We start from the raw sequence: 18766 nt of genomic DNA on the forward strand, positions 1-18766 counted from the left end.
TAGTTGTTGGATACTCTCGCAGATTTTGCTCTTCTTTTGTTCTCTTTGGATTTTTTGCTCATTGGCAGGCCTTTTCAACTGTCAGGAAGCAAAGGATTTAGAGTCTTATGCAACCTGTTTACGATTCTTTTTCTTTTTAAAGGATTTATAATATTAATTTTAACCTAAGTGTTACATGGAAATATTTTTCACTTGCCCCTCATCATTATAGGCAATACAAAGGTTGTGATATTTAAGTTTATATTATAATACACAATTAGTTGTGGTTTTTTTTGTTTTATTATTATAGGAACTGAGAGTAATATAGATAGACCTGTATGGAAAACATTGTTGTGCTAAAGGATATGTGATAATGTGAAGTCAGATCCATAGATTGTTACTTTAGATTGTTAGTATTGATTATTTTCAGTAGTATTTTATTGTGACGATACTTTTTTTTTTTTTTTAAGTTGACTTGATCGGTTATGATATTATCATTGCTATGGCATCGTAGTTTAAATTTGCAGTGTATACTCACTGAATGTTGAAAATGCAAGACTTTATTTTCTTCTGTATAATTTTCCACTTGGAGGAACCTGAAGTTCCTAACCTCTGAATAATAGTAATAATTATAATGAAGATAATGGCTAGTCACTTGAGTGTTCATTCTGTGCGAGGCACTGTGCTAAGTAATTAAAATCCATTATTATCATTTAATTAAGGACTTGATACAAATACAGAAAATATCCTTGAGACAGTTGGCTGAAATAGAGATGGGAATATTTAAAGGTGACACTATATGAGAAAATTTGGTGGCGTCACCCTATAGTTTGACTTTTCCTCCTATGAATCAGAATGATTCAGAGAATGAGATTTGCTTCAGAGAATGATTTATATGACTAAAAAAAAATCTGGAGCTTACCAAAATACACAATTAGAAGGTAGCTATTAGTATTTCAAATTAAAAATTATTTTTGCTAATGAAAGGTTACTTTTGAAAGCTTACTTTAAATATGGATTTATTTGTAGATCTTTAATTTGTTTTCAGGGTGATCAGTAGACACATTTCAAGCCAAGAATTAGAAGAGAGTTTGAAAAGCAGAATGGAGGAAGTTAATAATGAAACTATAAGCCAATATAAGTTTCTCTAAGAAAGTAACTTTGGAATTTAATATACAGACCTTTCAGGTTTACCTATAGTTTAGCATAATGGTGCTAAAGATTATTGAACCAAAGCCTTTCTGCTCTTCAAAGTTAATTTGTTTCCATTAATAAAATATTCCATAAAAACTATTTAGATCATAATTTAGTTGATCATTTGGATGGCACTTGACACCCTTGTAGTAATATAGATGGTCATTTTGAATGAGTTGCCACTGGAAAAATAATTCTTGAAAAAATTATAGTTGAGATTTTGGGGTGTTTAAATTCTTTGTAAGAGACTGTAATAGCATATATATTATCCAGTATGAGATCCAGTTACGTATGATTAAGTTTTGTTATTTTTTCTACTTGTCTAGTCCAGCGTTAACAGATCTGAATGAAAAGATGATGTTTATTCCCAGGCCTCTGATGTTCATTAAAGATATAATCACAGAGGACGGTGTCAAATATTTGGCTTTAGTTTTGATTTTGAAAGGGGTGTGGAGAGGGGCATGATCAAGACATGTAAAACAAAAAGGAAATCACTCTCTTTTCCAGATAAGAGAGGAAAGAGACTGAAAATGCTCAGCTCCAAAGCTTAGTCAGATTTACCTTGGTTTTATATATCAAGTCTGTAATCTACGCAATCAGTGGGAAACCTCATCTTATTATATTGAACATATTTATTAAAAGTGATTTTGTGGTTTAATCTATCACAGATGCGTAGCTTTCAGAATCCTGTATTTCAGTCCCTGCAGTTACTTTTTGATGTCTGATTTTTACAGTTTGGATTTCTAATCTTATTTCATAAGGACTGACTTGATTCAGAATCTGATTGAGATAGAGTTGAGGGAGTGAAAAAGCAAACGGGAAAAGTGAGTAGTTTGCTACTTGCTACTTGGAAAGCAAGTAATGCTGAAGGATTGTCACCTATCTTTGTCTCTATGAACCATCTCACATAAAACCTGGGACTCTGCTAGTAGGATTGCGGCACCTCTGATGAATTTTCTTCTTCCTCCTGTCACTCATTAAAGCTTCATTGACAAAAGTATGCCATGTATAGTGTGCAAACTTGTCTCTTCTGTCCTTGAACATACAGCGTGAAAATAAATGGATGTGATTACATGTCATTGGGCATATGAACTTTACTTTCCTAGCTTTTTATATCCTGTATGAATTTGTTCCTGGTCACATTTATCCAATAATCCTATTTCGTCAGAAACTTCGGGAGAAAGGAAATCATAAAGACATAACCTCTCATGAATCATGCATTTATTTCAAATAGTTTGATAAGCTATTCTTATCCCCTCTTCTAACTCACCCTGCTCCATTGTTTATGTCCATCTCTGTTAATTGTGATTACTCTTAAATTGAGGTCTCAGTGCTTTAGCCTTCTTGAGAGGGTGCTTAGGTGTTGCAGAAGTCTCCACTCTGGTTTCCTTTCATATGGTCAGAATAATATTCCTGACACATATTTCTGTTTAACTTTTCTTCTCCTAAATGTTCAGGATGAAGTCAAACTCTTTTTCTTGGTATCTAGGGTTCTCTAGCTATTGATTCCAAACTACTTTTCCAGGAGTTTGCTGAGTCAAAGTTGGCTACTGGTTATGTAAGAAATATAACCAAAGCATTTACGCTTTCAGGCCTATGCTGTGCCTTCTGCTTGGAATGCTGGTCAATTCTATTCTTTCTGTGAAGCTCAGTTCAGATATTCCCTCTTCCATAAATGGATCTTTCCACCCCTCTGTCTTCTGTATTTACATTGTACTTTGTTTGCAACTATAACATTTAGTATGTTTTCTGCCCTTAAGAACAGGAATCATCTTGTTGGTGTGGATTTCTCGCTTTTCTGAGAACAGTTCTTAACTCCCAGTTGTTGTTCAGTCACTCAGTTGTGTCCAACTCTTTGCTACCCTATAGACTGCAGCATGCCAGGCTTCCCTGTCCTTCACCATCTCCTGGAGCTTGCTGAAACTCACATCCATTGAGTTGGTGATCCATCCAACCATCTTGTCCTCTGTCCCCCTCTATTCCTGCCTCCAGTCTTTCCCAGCATCAGGGTCTTTTTCAGTGAGTTGGCTCTTCATGTTAGGTGGCCAAAGTGTTGGAGATTCAGCTTCAGCATCGGTCCTTCCCGTGAATATTCAGGGTTGTAGATGCTTATTAAATGTTTCTTTCACTTTAATGGTTCATAAACGTATGCATGACCACTTTGGGAGCCTCGGAGTGGTTTGAGGGTTAATCAAAAATGTCAGGTTGGTTGACATTATGTGGTTGTCAGGTTAAAACAAAACATGAAGAAAACAGTCAATATGCATAAGTATGCATTGTATAGAGGGGAATTGGGAGCATTGCTTTGATTGGGGGGGGGTTGTTATGTAGGAGAACTTTTCTGGCACTAAGGTTAGTACAATATCCCAATCATCCTCAAGAAAGTAGAATATTTAGATAGTTTAGATTCTTAGGTTAAGGTTTCTTTAAAATATGGTAGCCATTGGTTAAATATGAATTTGTCTTTTATATTATGTAGCTTCTGTGATTTTTAAATTTACTTAATGTTTTTCTTTTCAAACAAAGATTATTATTTGGTGCATATTCCCTTAGGATCAGGTATTTTATAATGTTTTTCTTTTAAATTTAGGAAAGTAAGAAAAATCTTATGATGAACACTTTATACAAGCTTCATGATCGATTGGCACAGCTTGCAGGTAATTGTCTCAACATTCATAGTATGTAAAAATGTTTTGAAGATTAATTTGTATATGTAGCATGTGATATCAATAGAAATGGTTTTTCCTAAGTTCAGTGTTGTTATATTACATACATGTGGATATTTTCTCTTTATAAGTTTTTACTCCCTGTAGGGAATGGGTTTTTATTTGTATAGATATGTTTAATCAAGGCCTTTATCCTGCCTGACATATGTATACAATGAAATATAGATATATACTATATTATATAAGTTAACACTTTTTTACTGCACTGATAGTAACAGAATTCTGAAAGCTTGTATATCAATTGAATTGAGTAAACAACAAATTAACTAAAATCATAGATCTAATATAAAAGTACAGATTTTCTTTTGGTGAAGGTATAGGTGTCATTTCTTTGGATAAGGTAAATAGATTACAGAATTTCTTTCTCCTGACACGTTGCATTTTCCTCATATTCTTCTCTAAGTAAATCTGAAAATTCTTAGGTATGCAGCATATCTGCAATTAGAACAAGAGAAGTGAATTGGCATCAAGTTTAGCATCGGTAAGCTATAGTAGCCACCTTGTCATTTATTATCTTTTAAGTTGTTTCACTTATTTTACATATAATCTGAAAGAAGTGACTTTGGATTCTCTTACTATAAACAGTTACAAGGAAAGCAAAATGTAATTTTACAAACTTTTGTATGTAGTGAGTCCTTTTGTAGAAACCAGATCATTTGTAGAAGGCCAGTAGGTAAATGTGGAACTTCTCTGGTCCAGTAGAGGCATTTAGAATCCGGATAGTTCCCCATCCTCTCACCAAGGTTTTTTTTTGGGAGGAGGAAGTTAGTTCTTTAATTCTGGTCAGTGTTTTTGGCTAATAATTCTGTATATATCATTAAAAGCATTTTTTGCATTGACTGATGGACTGTTAACATACATATGCTGCAAACTAATGACATTAATTTGGTAGCTGTAGCACCCAGAAATAGAGTATTTAATCTACATGGAATTCCTGATATTGCTCCTATAATACAAGCTTCTACAGTTGTCTCTATAGCAGTTTTTTATGAAGTGTATTAGATCAACATAATCTGGAGTGCTTTTAAAGATACAGATTCCTTCCTGTAGAGCAGGGGTCTGCAAACTTTTTATCTGTGAAGGGGCCAGATAGTAAATTTTTAGGCTTTGTGGGCTAGACTGTCTCTGTCACAGCTACTCAGTTCTGCTGTTAGAGCATGAAAGCAGCCATAGATAATACATAAGTGAATGAATGTGGCTGTGTTCCAATAAAACTTCATTTATTAAAAACTGGTGGTAGGGCACAGTTGGTCTTTGGGTTTGCCAGCCCCTACTATAGATCTGTAGAATTGGATCTCTGAGGATAGATTATAAAGTTTGAAGACTTTTTTTGGTTCATCTAATAGGTATTCTCGTTTTACAACTATGACCATTAAAATCTGGAACAAAATTTATAAAGTTGGAATATGGTTGCTTTTATGATAAAAAAATTTGCCAAAATTTCTACTTTAACTATTATACTTTTATGTTAAAAAAGTTTTTTTTTAAGTACTTTAAAGAAATAGTAGGAGAAACAAAATTGAAGTTCACTGTAAGGATAATTGATATCTCATAACCATAGAGTGCCTGGTGGGGTGAATAAAGCTTTGGATTCTCTTATAAATAGGTATGAGAAAAGGAAAATGTAGTTTTCCAAACTTTTGTATGTAGTACACCTGATTATAGCTAGAAGCTTCTATCTAATTTCCCTGTTGATCTGTGTTATAATGTTTTTTTAAGTTTTGCACACGCCTTGCTAAAAGTAGGCTTAGTAATACTCCAAAATGGACATTTTAATTCAGATTACTTGAGTCTTGAATTATTAGCTTTAGTAATAGATGTACAAGTTAGCACAATGAATTTTCCCCATTGAAAAATATATCCATAGAGGGCTTTCTTTGCACCAATACCTATGAATAGGCATCAGTGAGCACTACTTGGTTCTTACCCCTGGCTAACAATTTCATTAGGAATATAAAAGGAAGGTACATTTCTATGTAGATTGAAATGCATATAAAGGTTGTGGTTTATGTAAAAATACTTGTTTACATTGCCTATTGTAAGTTTTTTCTAGACAAGAGTGTTTGCCTTCTTTCTTTACCGATGATAATAATACAGTCTATAATTGTGTATTTTATAAAACTGTTTTGATTAATTATATTTGTTTTCTTTTGTTTAACATAGTACTGATTCAAAATTAATATGCTAATCTTTTCAGGAGATCATGAATGTGGCAGTTCTAGTCAGAGAACACTTTCTGTCCAAGAGGCAGCTGCATATTTGAAAGTAAGCAGTGAATTAGAATTTTAACAGCTCTATTCCTAAAGTTAATATAAATTATTACAATTTATATTTACCATCTGATGCATTTGATTACTTTTACTGTTAAAAGTTTGGGCCTGCTGTTCGGTGTAATGTGACCAGATAGAGAAAGCAGAATTACTCAGCTGTTTTAAAGTACTCTATTATGAGAGAATGCACAGTAGTTTGGAAAGGGTGCAAACACCATTGATGAGAAAGAAATTGAGATAGGTAAGTAGTACATAAGAAAGCAAGTAAACATCTAACCATTGTCATTTATTTCAGTCCTTCTGCCCTGCGATAATTTCATTTCATGGTTCTAAGAGAACTTGCAGATACATTTTTCTATACGACTGTGAATAATGTTTAGGAAATCTTAAAGGAAAAGTACTAGAAGGTTAAAATGGAGACGTGTCACTCTGATTGCTAAAGAGGGGAGAGTGGATATTGAAAATCATACTAGGGAGCTTGATGTTAGTCCAGTTCCGTAAAGATGTGAGTACTTGCATATGGAAATACTAATCCCTAAAACTTGGCATCCATTCATTGAGAACAGGTCATGTCATACAAACTTCATTGTAATTGTGGTAAAAAACACATAATATGAAATCTACCATAAAGTGCACGGTATTGTTGACTATGTATATGTCATTGTGCAGCAGATCTCTCAGGCTTTTTCATCTTGCATTACTGAATCTGTGTACCCGTTGCACAGCAACTCCCCTTTTCCTTCTCCTAGTCCCTAGCCACCACCATACCACTTTCTGCTTCTATGAGCTTGACTATGGTAGATACCTCATATAAATGGAATCATGCAGTATTTGTCTTTCTGTAACTGGCTAATGTCATTTAACACAATGCTCTCAAGGTTCATTCACGTTGTAATAGATGGCAGAATTTCCTTTTTTTTTAAAAGTTGAATAATATTCTACTGTATATACCTCACATTTTCTGTATCCATTGATATGTTGGTAGGCATTTAGCTGTTTCCACTTCTTGACTATTGTGAATAATACTGCAGTGAACATAGGAGTGCAAATTATCTCTTAGATCGTGTTTTCAATTCTTCTGATAAATACCCAAAAGTGAGATTGCTGGAACATGTAATAGTTCTATTTTTAATTTTTTTATTAACTTCCATACTGATTTTCTTAGTGGCTGCACCATTTTACATTCCCACCAACTGTTTACAATGTGCGTGTGTGCTCAGACACTCTGTCGTGTCGGACTCTTTACAACCCCATGGACTGTAGCCTGCCAGGCTCCTCTGTCCATGGGATTCTCTCGGCAAGAATACTGGAGTGGGGTGCCATGTCCTCCTCCAGGGGATCTTCCCAACCCAGGGATTGAACCTGCATCTCTTACATCTTCTGCATTGACAGGTGGATTCTTTGCCACTAGCGCCACCTTGGAAGCCCATAGGTTACAAGGATTCCCTTTTCTCCATATCCTTGAATACTTCTGTTTTCTTTTGGTTTTGGTTGGTTTTTTTAATAACGGCCATCCTAACAGGTGTAAAGTGATATCTCATAGTGGTTTTGATTTGCATTTCCCTGGTTAGTGATGTCAAGCATCTTTTCATATACCTGTTGAAGTTCCTTATTTATTTTTGGTTATTAACCCTTATCAGATGGTTTGTAAATGTTTTCTCCCATTCCACAAATTGTGTTTATACCCTGTTGATTGTTTCCTTTGCTGTGTGGAAGCATTTTAGTTTGATGATGTCCCACTTGTCTCTTTTTGCTTTGGTTACCTGTGCTTTTGGTGTTATATCCAGAAAATCGTTGTCAAATCATAATTTAAAAATCATTACTAAGACCAATATCATGAAGTATTTCCCTAAATTTTCTTCTAAAAGTTTTATAGTTTCATGTCTTATGTTTAAGTCTTCACTCCATTTTGAGTTGATTTTCGTGTAGTGTATGATAAGGTTTCAGTTTCATTCATTTACATGTGGAAATCCAGTTTTATCAGTACTGTTTTTTGAAGAAACTATCCTTTTCCTATTGTGTGTTCTTAGCACACTTGTTGAAATCAGTTGACCATCAATCTGAGTGTGTCTCCATTTTATTCCATTGGTCTATATGTCTGTCTTGATGCCAGCACCATACTGTTTGATTACTGTAACTTTATGATATGCTTTGAAATCAGAAATATGGGGCCTCTACTTTTGTTCTTCTTGCTTAATATTATTTTGGCTATTTGGGATTCTTTGTAGGTCCATATGAATTATAGTATTGATCTTTCTATTTCTGGGGGGAAAAAAAAAAAACTGCTACTGAAATTTTGATGGGAATTGCATTGAATCTGTAGATTGCTTTGGGTAGTATGGACATTTTAATTAAGTCTTCCAGTTCACGAACCCAGGATGCCTTTTCATTTATTTGTGTCTTGAAATTTCTTTTAGCAGTGCTTTGTAGTTTTTAGTGTGTAAGTCTGTTACCTTCTAGATAATGTTTATTCCTAAGTATTTTATTCTTTTTGATGCTTTTTGTAGATGAAATTTTAAAATTTTCTGGTTGTTCATTTTTATGTGTAGAAATGCAACTTCTTTTTGTATTTTTTTTTTTTTTCCTTTGGTCCCACACCTTTGCTGAATATATTTAAGTTCTAACATTTTGGGGTTTTTTTTTTTGGTGGAGTCTGTAGGGCCTTCTATGTACACAATCATGTTATCTGCAAACAGATAGAATTTTACTTCTTCACTTCAAATTTGTATGCCATTTATTTTCTTTTCTCACCTAACTGCTCTACTGTATTGAATAGAAATGACAACAGTGGACATCTTTGCCTTATTCTTGGTCTCCAAGGAAAAACCTCAGTTTTTCATGATTAAAAATATATTAGTCATCAGCTTTTCATATATGGCCTTTATTGTTTTGAGGTAATTTGCTTCTCTTCCTAGTCTATCATGTGTTTTTAATCACTTAAGGTATTGAATTTTGTCAAATGCTCTTCCTGTATTGAAATTATCATATGATTTTTCCTTCTGTTAATGTGATGTATTACATTGATTGGCTTTTGTGTGTTTGTCCTTTCATTCTTGGAATAAACCCCACTTTTGATCCTTATAATATGCTATTTAATTCACTTTGCTAATAGTTTGTTGAGGATTTGTGTCTATATTCATCAGGGATATTGATCTGTATTTCCGTTCTTGAAGCATTTTTGATGTCAGAGTAATGGTGGCCTCATAAAATGAGTGTGAAAGTGTTCCTTCCTTGTTAAGTTTTTGGAGGACTTTGAGAAGGCTAAATGTTAATTTTTAAAAAAATATTTGGCAGAATTCTCCAGAGAAGCCATTGAATCCCAAACTTTTCTTTGTTGGGAGGCTTTTACTGATTCAGTTACTGATTCAGTTTCTGTACTAGTTATAGATCCGTTCAGACCTTTTCTTCGTTATTTAGTCTTGATAGGTTATATGTTTCTAGGAATTTATCCATTTTTTTCTGTTATCTAGTTTGTTGACAAATAATTGTGCATAGTAGACTCTTAAAATCCTTTGTATTTCTCTGACATCAATCTTAAACATCTCTTTCATTTCTCTTAAAAAAAAATTATTATTATTTTTTTTGGCTTTGCTGGGTCTTCGTTGCTCGGCGCGCTTTTCTCTAGTTGCAGCGAGCAGGGTCTGCTCTCTAGTTTTGGTGTACACGGGCTTCTCATCGCAGAGGCTTCTCATTGCAGAGTGGGCTTCGGTAGTGGCAGCACAAGGGCGCAGTAGTTGTGGTGCACTGCTTAGTTGCTCTGCAGATGCGGGATCTTCCTGGTTCAGAGATTGAACCAGTGCATGTCTCCTGCATTGGCAGATGAATTCTTTACTACTGAGCCAGCAGTAAGGCCCCTTCTTCTTTCATTTCTGATTTTGTTTGAGTCTCTTTCTCTTTTTATTAACTAAGGGTTTGTCAATTTCGCTTATCTTTTAAAAAACCACATCTTTGTTTTGTTGTTTTTTTGTCCTATTTTCTATTTTGTTTCTGCTCTAATTCCTATTGTTTCCTTCTGCTAACTTTGGGCTTAATTTATTCTTTTTCTAGTTCTCTGAGGTGTAGAGATGGGTTATTTGAGATCTTTCTTTTTTAATGTAGGCATTTACCGTAGTGAAATTCTCTGTTAGAACTGCTTTTGCTGTATCCCATAAGAAGCTGTTGGGTTTCTTACATCTGAATGTCCATTTCTTTCCCCAAATTGTAAAGTTTTGGTTATTATTTCTTGAAATAAGCTTTCTGCTCCTTTCACTCCTCTCCTTCTGGGACTTCATAATGTGTGTATTGGTCCAATTGATGATGTTCCGTAAGTCCCTTAAGCTTTCTTCACTCTTCTTCATTCTTTTTTCTTCCTCCAACTGGGTAATTCTAAATGACTTATCTTTTAGTTCCTCGATTCTTTGTTCTGATGGATTTAAGACTGCTGTTGAACACATGCTGTGAATTTTTCAATTCAGTTGTATTCTTCAGCTCCAGAGTTCCTGTTGGTTCTTTTTAGTATTTTCTCTCTCTTGATATTCTCATCTTACTTATATGTTGTTTTCTGAGCTCAGTGAGCATCTTTATGCCAGTTTACTATGAAATTTTTATTGGATAATTCATATACCTCAGTTTCTTTAGGGTCAGTCTCTGGAGATTTATTTTGTTGTTTTAGTTGGGCCCTGTTTCCTTGTTTCTTTTTGTGTGTCTTGCTACTTTGTTTTGGGATATTCCATTTGAAAACACAGCCACATCTCCCAGTCTTTAAGAACTGCCTTCATGCAGGGGAAGACCTTTACCGGTGATCTCAGATACGCTAGGGTCTCCTCAAATCTTTATTGTGGACTTGTGGGTATATATTCCCAACTAGAGAGGTTTTACAGGTTTCTTTTTTTTTTTTTTTTAATAGTTTCACTATATATTGCAATTATTTTTTAAGTACATAAATTTTTAGTTGGAGTTTCAGTATCAGACTCTCAAAAGTTAATAATAGAATGAGTAGACAGAAAAGTAGAAGGGTATAGTAGATCTGGAAAGCACTGTGAACCAATTCAACATAATTAAGATTTATATAATTTTCACACAGAAGTGGGATACAAATTCTATTCAGGTTCCCATTGATTATAAATCAGGAGACACTGGAACATATCCAGGAACGTAAAACGAAGTATAAAAATTTCATGGTCTGAAGGTATTGAAATACAGAGTCTGTTCTCTTATCACCATGGAATTATGTTAGAAATCTGTCAAAAGATATTTAAAAATAACCCACGTAGCAGCAGCAGCAGCACGTATTTTCAAGTGCAATGTGACATATACCAAGAGAAATCTTTGACTTAGCCATTGAAAGTCTCGATAAAGTTAGAAGACTGAAAAAGTGCAGAGGGCGATTGCAGAGAAGAGAGCATTTAAATGAGAAGTTAATATCAGAATAAGAATTTAATACCAAAGATACTTTAAAAATCCCATGTATTTGGTAATGTCCACTTTTAAATGATGGATGTGTCATTTAAAAGAGTATCATTTAAAAGCCATAACAAGAAAAGAGTTGTGTCCGACTCTTTGCAACCCCCATGGACTATAGCCCGCCAGGCTTCTCTGTCCATGGGATTCTCCAGTCAAGAATACTAGAGTGGGTAGCCATTTCCTTCTCCAGGGAATCCTCCCGACCCAGGGATCAAGCACAGGTCTCCTGCCTTGCAGACGGATTCTTTACCATCTGAGCCACCGGGAAGCCCCACATCAAGGAAAATTAGAAAACATGCATGACAGAATAAAAGTGAAAAGAGAATTATCAAAATTTGTTGCATGCAGCTAAAGCCGCTCAGTGCAGCTAATGCAGTGTGGGATCTTGAATGAAGTATGAAAACAAATAATGGGCACTAATATAAAATTCTGTGAAATTTGAACAAAATCTTTTTATAGGAGCTTATAGTCTCTTGCTCCCTCCAGTGCCTGTCTGCTGTACTGCGGGTCCTCTAGAGCAACAGCAAGCTGTCCCGCTCCTTTTTATTTCAGGCATCTAGCCCATGTCAGGTCTCGGTATTTTGAAACAGGTAATACAGAAACCAGTCCTTTGGGTAGCTCCTTGAAAAACTGAAACATTGGACACACGTTCCAGCTCTTTCCCTCCTCAGGGAGCAATGAGGAGTTGGGGGTTTTCTAACACTTACTTTGCACTGAGCTGCAGGCAGGGTCAGTGGCAAGTGAGTGTGTGCTAATTCATGGCCTTTGTTCTTGGTGGTCCCCAGCCTGGTGCCCTTTGACCTATTAGTGCTTAGATTCAAGCACGACAGAACCCCATCCGTCTGCTACTGCTAAGTCGCTTCAGTCGTGTCTGACTCTGTGCAACCCCATAGGCGGCAGCCCACCAGGCTCCCCCATCCCTGGCATTCTCCAGGCAAGAACACTGGAGTGGGTTGCCATTTCCTTCTCCAGTGCATGAAAGTGAAAAGTGAAAGTGAAGTCGCTCAGTGACCCTCAGCGACCCCATGGACTGCAGCCTTCCAGGCTCATGGAAAATCTGTCCATGGGATTTTCCAGGCAAGAGTACCAGAGTGGGGTGCCATTGCCTTCTCCGCCCATCCCTCTGGTGGCCCCCCAAAAATCTGAACATTTAGATAAATACTCCAGTCTTCTCTTTCCCTGCTCAAGGAGAAGCCAGGAATTGGGAATTTTCTCCCCATCACATTATGCTGTGCCAGAGGCAGGGGCTCCAGTATGTGAGTGTTACAAATTTTCCTACTTTCATGCAGCTGGTTTTGTACTTGTTTGGGATGCAAGAACCTCTTAACTGGTTTCTGGGTTTCTTATCATACAAAGGGAATTAACCTGTGTATTGTTGAATTTGTGTCTCTAGCAGGGAAGGAGGATCAGGGCCTTCCTATTCAGCTGTTTTGCTGACGTCACCCCCTCTTTTTTGTTTTTAAATTTAGAATATTGTATTGTTCTAAAGCTTTCAGCAAGGTTTTGGTGGCAATCTCCCATGATATGTTTGTCAAAAAAGAGAAATATGGACTCAGTTTTTAACTTAATTCATAACTTACATGTAGATAACACAGAAGATGTGAAGGCAGTATAGTACGATGAGGAGTAGATGTTGATTCAAATTGTAGCACTGGCGTGTAGAAGCTTTGTGTCCTGGTAAAGTCCCTGTACTTCTCTGTACCTGTGTCTCAGTGTGAAAATGGGACCGTTGTTATTAATGACTGTCAGAGTTGTTGGGAGAATGTAAGTGAAAGTAGAAAGTACCTAGTTCAGTTCCTGATGGTTATACTAACTTCCATTAAAATTTATTTCTTTTTTTGTGTGTTTCCTAACTAAACCAGTGTCATTCTGGAGAGAGTTTTCTTTAACATGCTGCAGATTTTGTCTGTCAACCTCATTCTCTCCTTCGTTTTCAGTTGTGGCCTAGATGACAACATTAATGACAGGTGAACCTGTGGAGAGTGTAGTAGCTAATAGTTTGGATAGCTGGAGGATCAGGATCCAAAAAGGTCTAAATAAGGAGAACTTATAATTACAAGGCTGTGTCTTAAAGAGTAGAAGAATTGCTAGATGAATTATTCAGGTAAAGGCAAAGATAGGATTGGATTGAGTAGGCTAAAGGGAACATAGAGTCAAATAGTCCAGGAAAAGGGCAGAACATATGGGGATCCAAAGCAAGTGAAAGTTTTTACTTTTAGCAGTAGGAAAAACTGATCCCAACCAATGAGTCCCTCTTGGTTTCCCCTTTTTTTCCCCCCAGTTGACTCTCTCTTGGCTTGCCTTGTGGCTTGGGCTTCCCTTGTCGCTCCGCTGGTAAAGAATCTTCCTGCAGTGCGGGAGACCTGGGTTCAGTCCCTGGGTTGGGAAGATCCCCGGGAGAAGGGAAAGGCTACCCACTCCAGTATTCTGGCCTGGAGAATTCCATGGACTGTATAGTCCATGGGGTTGCAAAGAGTCAGACATGGCTGAGCAACTTTCACTTCACTTGACTCTCTCAGAGTGGTAATGGCACAGATATCAGACATGTGCTATTGTCGGTCATAAATTCCTGGGATAGGATTAAGTTACTTTTCACAAGAACCCTGAGATTCTTTAACTCTACTGAATTGTGTTCGAAGGAAGGACTAAATGGATGGGATAGGGCTTGGGGACAGGATAAGGCTTCATCTTTTTCTTATCCAGCCATTTGACTGGATAAGGTGAAAAAGAAGGGACATAGAACCAGAGTTGGGACAATTGAAATCTAAGCCAAGCAGCAGTGGGTACAAAAGAATTACTTCTATTAAAATCTGGCAGCAAAGAAGTTACTAGAAGCACTCCTTCATGAGTTGAGTAGAGAACTGTCTGTATTGAGGTTTTTTTTAAAAAATGATGATAGTGAATTCCAGTCTTAAAAGATCTTCATATCTTTTCTCTGGAACTGTTTTTTGTTTCAGATTAGGTTTTGCCTTTTTAAAGAAGAAATTTAGTAGAACATATAATGTGTCTTTTTACAAAAGATTTTGGATTAATTTCTTAATTCGTTAAATGAAGTTACTTTCTGGAGATAATATCCTTTTTGTTATACATTTAGGGGTGTGTGTGTGTGTATTCTTTTTGGAGTTTTCATTTTCAGATTTTCAGTTGCTGTGAAATCTGATACGACTTGTACCAAAGATGCAGTTTGGACTGCTACTAAAACAAAAACCTTAAACAGGAATTTTTCAAAAAAAATAAAGTTTTATGGTCTAGATAAAGGTGTAGGTGCTGTTTTTAATAGGCTTCTTCTTCTTTTTTTTTTTTCTTTTCAATATAACATTACCCCATGCTTATGATTTAACTCATATAGAAAATAAAAGGAAAACTGCATTTCAGATTCACCACCTAAAGTTAGCCACTCATTTTGGTCCATGTTTCTCTAGTCTTACATTTCCCCCCTGAAATTAGTATCAGTATAAATGTTATAAATACTGATATTTTTTCCTTAAAGTTGTTAGCATTTTCCCATGTCATTGTTCAGGCTTTTAAAAACTGTTCCTCTTTATTACTGAATAATATTTCTTTACATGTTTTTATTCTCCTGGGTTATGGGATTTCAGTATTATGAAAGCATGCTAATTTTGCATTATAGTATTTGATTTTGTGATTATTTCCTTGTTTCCTTAGTCCTAGAAAGGAAATCACTTATTCAAAGAACTTTTGTTAATACTTTTGAAATATGTTGCCAAATTACTTTCTAATTTGTTATGATAATTTTAGCACAACCTATTTTATTTTACCCAAGTTCTAACATAAATATGGAAGAATCCCACTACAATTCTGATATCAAACAGAGACAACCATATGTATATCGTAGGCTTTCTGCTTCTGGAGAGAGACCTATTGTACCTTTTATGTGCTTGTACCATGGTTTCACCTGCAACACAATTAAGTTTTTGCATTCAGGAATAAATGAGCTAGAGAATATGTAGAACTCCTATGCTGTAAGCTAATTTTCCCCCAGCGTCTGGTGCATTTTAAGTAAATGTTTGATTGAATAAAAGGAATGAATGGTTTAGTTCCTAAGTCACCTCCAACTCTTTTGTGACCCCATGGACTGTAGCCCACCAGGGTTCTCTGTCCATGGGATTTCCCAGTCAAGAATGCTGGAGTGGGTTGTCATTTCCTTCTCCAGGGGATCTTTCCGACCCAGGGATTGAACCTAGGTCTCCTGCACTGGCAGGTAGATTCTTTACCATCGAGCCACCAGGGAAGCCCAAAATGAGTGAATAAGCCTCAGTAAAAACTTTTTTCACTTTGAGTCTTTATATTCCATTTTTTTTATTTCTCACACTTTCTTCTTCAAAGAAAATTTAAATAAATGTGACAATTAATTTAAATAAATGTAACATTTTTTCTTACTCCTAGTGTTTTTCTTGGGCTTTTTATTCCTCATTTTTGAGGTTGAAATCTAGTTTTGATTTGTGAAAAGTTAAGAGGTCCCTCTGGTGGAACATTCAGGAAATACGTGGCACTATTATTTTCATGAAAAGACAGATGCAAAGTTAAATGATAGGAGCTTTGTATGTTAGCATAGCAATAGAATGATGAAATGAATGGTGGTTCATTTCCTAGGTCACTTTTAAGACCTGTTTAATTTTAAACACAATATGTTTTAAGATTTGTGAAGAATATAATAGGAAAGAAGATTGCAAATATGCCAAATTATGGGCTGAATAAATTTTTATGGACTAACTTGGAATGTTAATCACTTAATAAGATTGTGTCTTTGTGGAAAAATAAATATCCTAAAAAATAGAATGAATTAATACCTTTCATAATGGTTATAGTATTTCAAGTATAATTTGTCTTGGTACTTTCTGTATGTTACCTTTGATTTCACAGTGATGCAACAAGGTAGGTGGTTTCAGACTCACCTTTATAAAGAAAATAAAGCTTAGTTCAGTTCAGTTCAGTTCAGTCGCTCAGTCATGTCTGACTCTTTGCGATCCCATGAATTGCAGCACGCCAGACCTCCCTGTCCATCACCAACTCCCAGAGTTCACTCAGACTCACGTCCATCGAGTCGGTGATGCCATCCAGCCATCTCATCCTCTGTCATCCCCTTCTCCTCCTGCCCCCAATCCCTCCCAGCATCAGAGTCTTTTCCAATGAGTCAACTCTTCGCATGAGGTGGCCAAAGTACTGGAGTTTCAGCTTCAGCATCATTCCTTCCAAAGAAATCCCAGGGCTGATCTCCTTCAGAATGGACTGGTTGGATCTCCTTGCAGTCCAAGGGACTCTCAAGAGTCTTCTCCAACACCACAATTCAAAAGCATCAATTCTTTGGTGCTCAGAGGGGTTTAATAAGTAGGTCATCCAGCTAGTAAGTGATGGAACTGTGAATAGAATCAAAATATCTGCTCTTTTCACTATACTATTCTGCCTCTTAGATGGAAGAGCTGGGTTTATAACCCATACCTCATACTGAGTGGTCAAGAGACTGACACTGAATAGGGTTCAGAATCTGAAGATGTGAACAAAGTATATGCATCTGCCTACATGACTTATTTTCTCTTAATGTCCTCTTATGGTTATACATACAGCAATTCAGTAGTGGAGTCATGATCTGATTCCAGGCCTCTTGGATTCTAAAGACCATATTCTTTCCATTATTCCTGGAAGTAAAAGATCAACTTTCCACTGAAACATTAAGAACTAAATCATACTCACTGTTGATTTCTGTGTGTCATATTTTACGTAATTTAAAGGTAGCATCTAGTGTGTATTGTTTAGCCCCTAAATCATGTCTGACTCTTTTGAGACTCCATGAACTATAGCCCAGTAGGCTCCTCTGTCCATGGGATTTTCCAGGCAAGAATATTGGAGTGGGGTGCCATTTCCTTCTCCAGGCTATCTTTCCGATGCAGAGTGTCTCCTTCGTTGCAGGTAGATTCTTTACCACTGAGCCACCAGAATATTCACTAAAGCCACATAGCTATTAGTGTCATGCAAATTATCCATTTGTGAACTTTATCTGGTAGATTATTAATGTTGGCTTAACTTTTCCCTGTACCACTATCTTTTCCCCTCCATGTGTTTTGTTGCTTTCTTTAATGAACTGAATCTTTTCCATGAAGCAGTATTATTTTTGTGCTTTGAAACTGTAATCCAAGTTCAAAGCATCTGATATGGGTTTTTAAATTACACATTTCGGCTAGTTATTTTGAAAATAAGGTAAATTTGTAATTGGGGATCAATTACAGTGTATTAAAATAGTTTTAATTTGTTAAAGATTTGGGAAAACTTCCTTTCAATTTAGAAAGATTTCTGTGATGCTGTCAGCAGTGTGTTAGCTGAGCTGTTGCTTATAAATAAATAGTAACAAGTAATTATGTTAATAATAGACCTACTTTAAAAATTAAAAACTTTGTTTCCTCTTGAGTTTTATCATCAGTTATTTGAAAATGGGTGTTTTATGATACAGGAATGCCTTACCTCGAGGATTGGCAAACTGCAGCTCATGAGCCTGGTTTTGTATGGCCTGCTGAGGTTTTACAACATTTTTAAAGGTTGCATTAAAAATATGTAAGTGACAGAGACAAGAAGTGTATATGTTGCAAAGCTGAAAATATTTACTGTCTGCCCTTTGCTAAAAAATTGGCATACCCCTTGCATTACAGTTTTCCAGGTGGCTCCAACAAGTGAATAAAGCACTTCAGACTTAAAATCAGGTAGATGCTGTGTGCTGCAGCGTTAGCATGAACTGTTTAATTCGCATATGCCAGAAAAAAAATTCAACTTTTACTTCTACAAAAATTCCATTTTATGATACTGCTGCTGCTGCTACTGCTAAGTCGCTTCAGTCGTGTCCGACTCTGTGCGACCCCATAGATGGCAGCCCACCAGGCTCCCCTGTCCCTGGGATTCTCCAGGCAAGAACACTGGAGTGGGTTGCCATTTCCTTCTCCAATGCATGAAAGTGAAAACTGAAAGTGAAGTTGCTCAGTGTGTCTGACTCTTAGTGACCCCATGGACTGCAGCCTACCAGGCTCCTCCATCCATGGGATTTTCCAGGCAAGAGTACTGGAGTGGGGTGCCATTGCCTTCTCCGTTATGATACTATAGAACTCCATGTACTATGTCAAATATTTGTGGAAGTAATGGTTTATTTAA

General features: G+C 36.2%; 1 protein-coding gene across 1 annotated transcript in view; it reads left to right on the forward strand.

The window, feature by feature from the left end:
* Nucleotides 1-18766, forward strand: part of LEMD3 (LEM domain containing 3) — a 73598-nt gene that overhangs the window by 38073 nt on the left and 16759 nt on the right. Inside the window, exons 3-4 of the mRNA XM_027542449.1 lie at nt 3764-3830; nt 6097-6164. Of these exons, the coding sequence (XP_027398250.1) occupies nt 3764-3830; nt 6097-6164 (135 nt within the window). The remainder of the gene's footprint in view (nt 1-3763; nt 3831-6096; nt 6165-18766) is intronic.

The sequence above is a fragment of the Bos indicus x Bos taurus genome, chromosome 5 (genome assembly GCF_003369695.1).
Source record: "Bos indicus x Bos taurus breed Angus x Brahman F1 hybrid chromosome 5, Bos_hybrid_MaternalHap_v2.0, whole genome shotgun sequence".
NCBI classification, from domain to species: domain Eukaryota; kingdom Metazoa; phylum Chordata; class Mammalia; order Artiodactyla; family Bovidae; genus Bos; species Bos indicus x Bos taurus.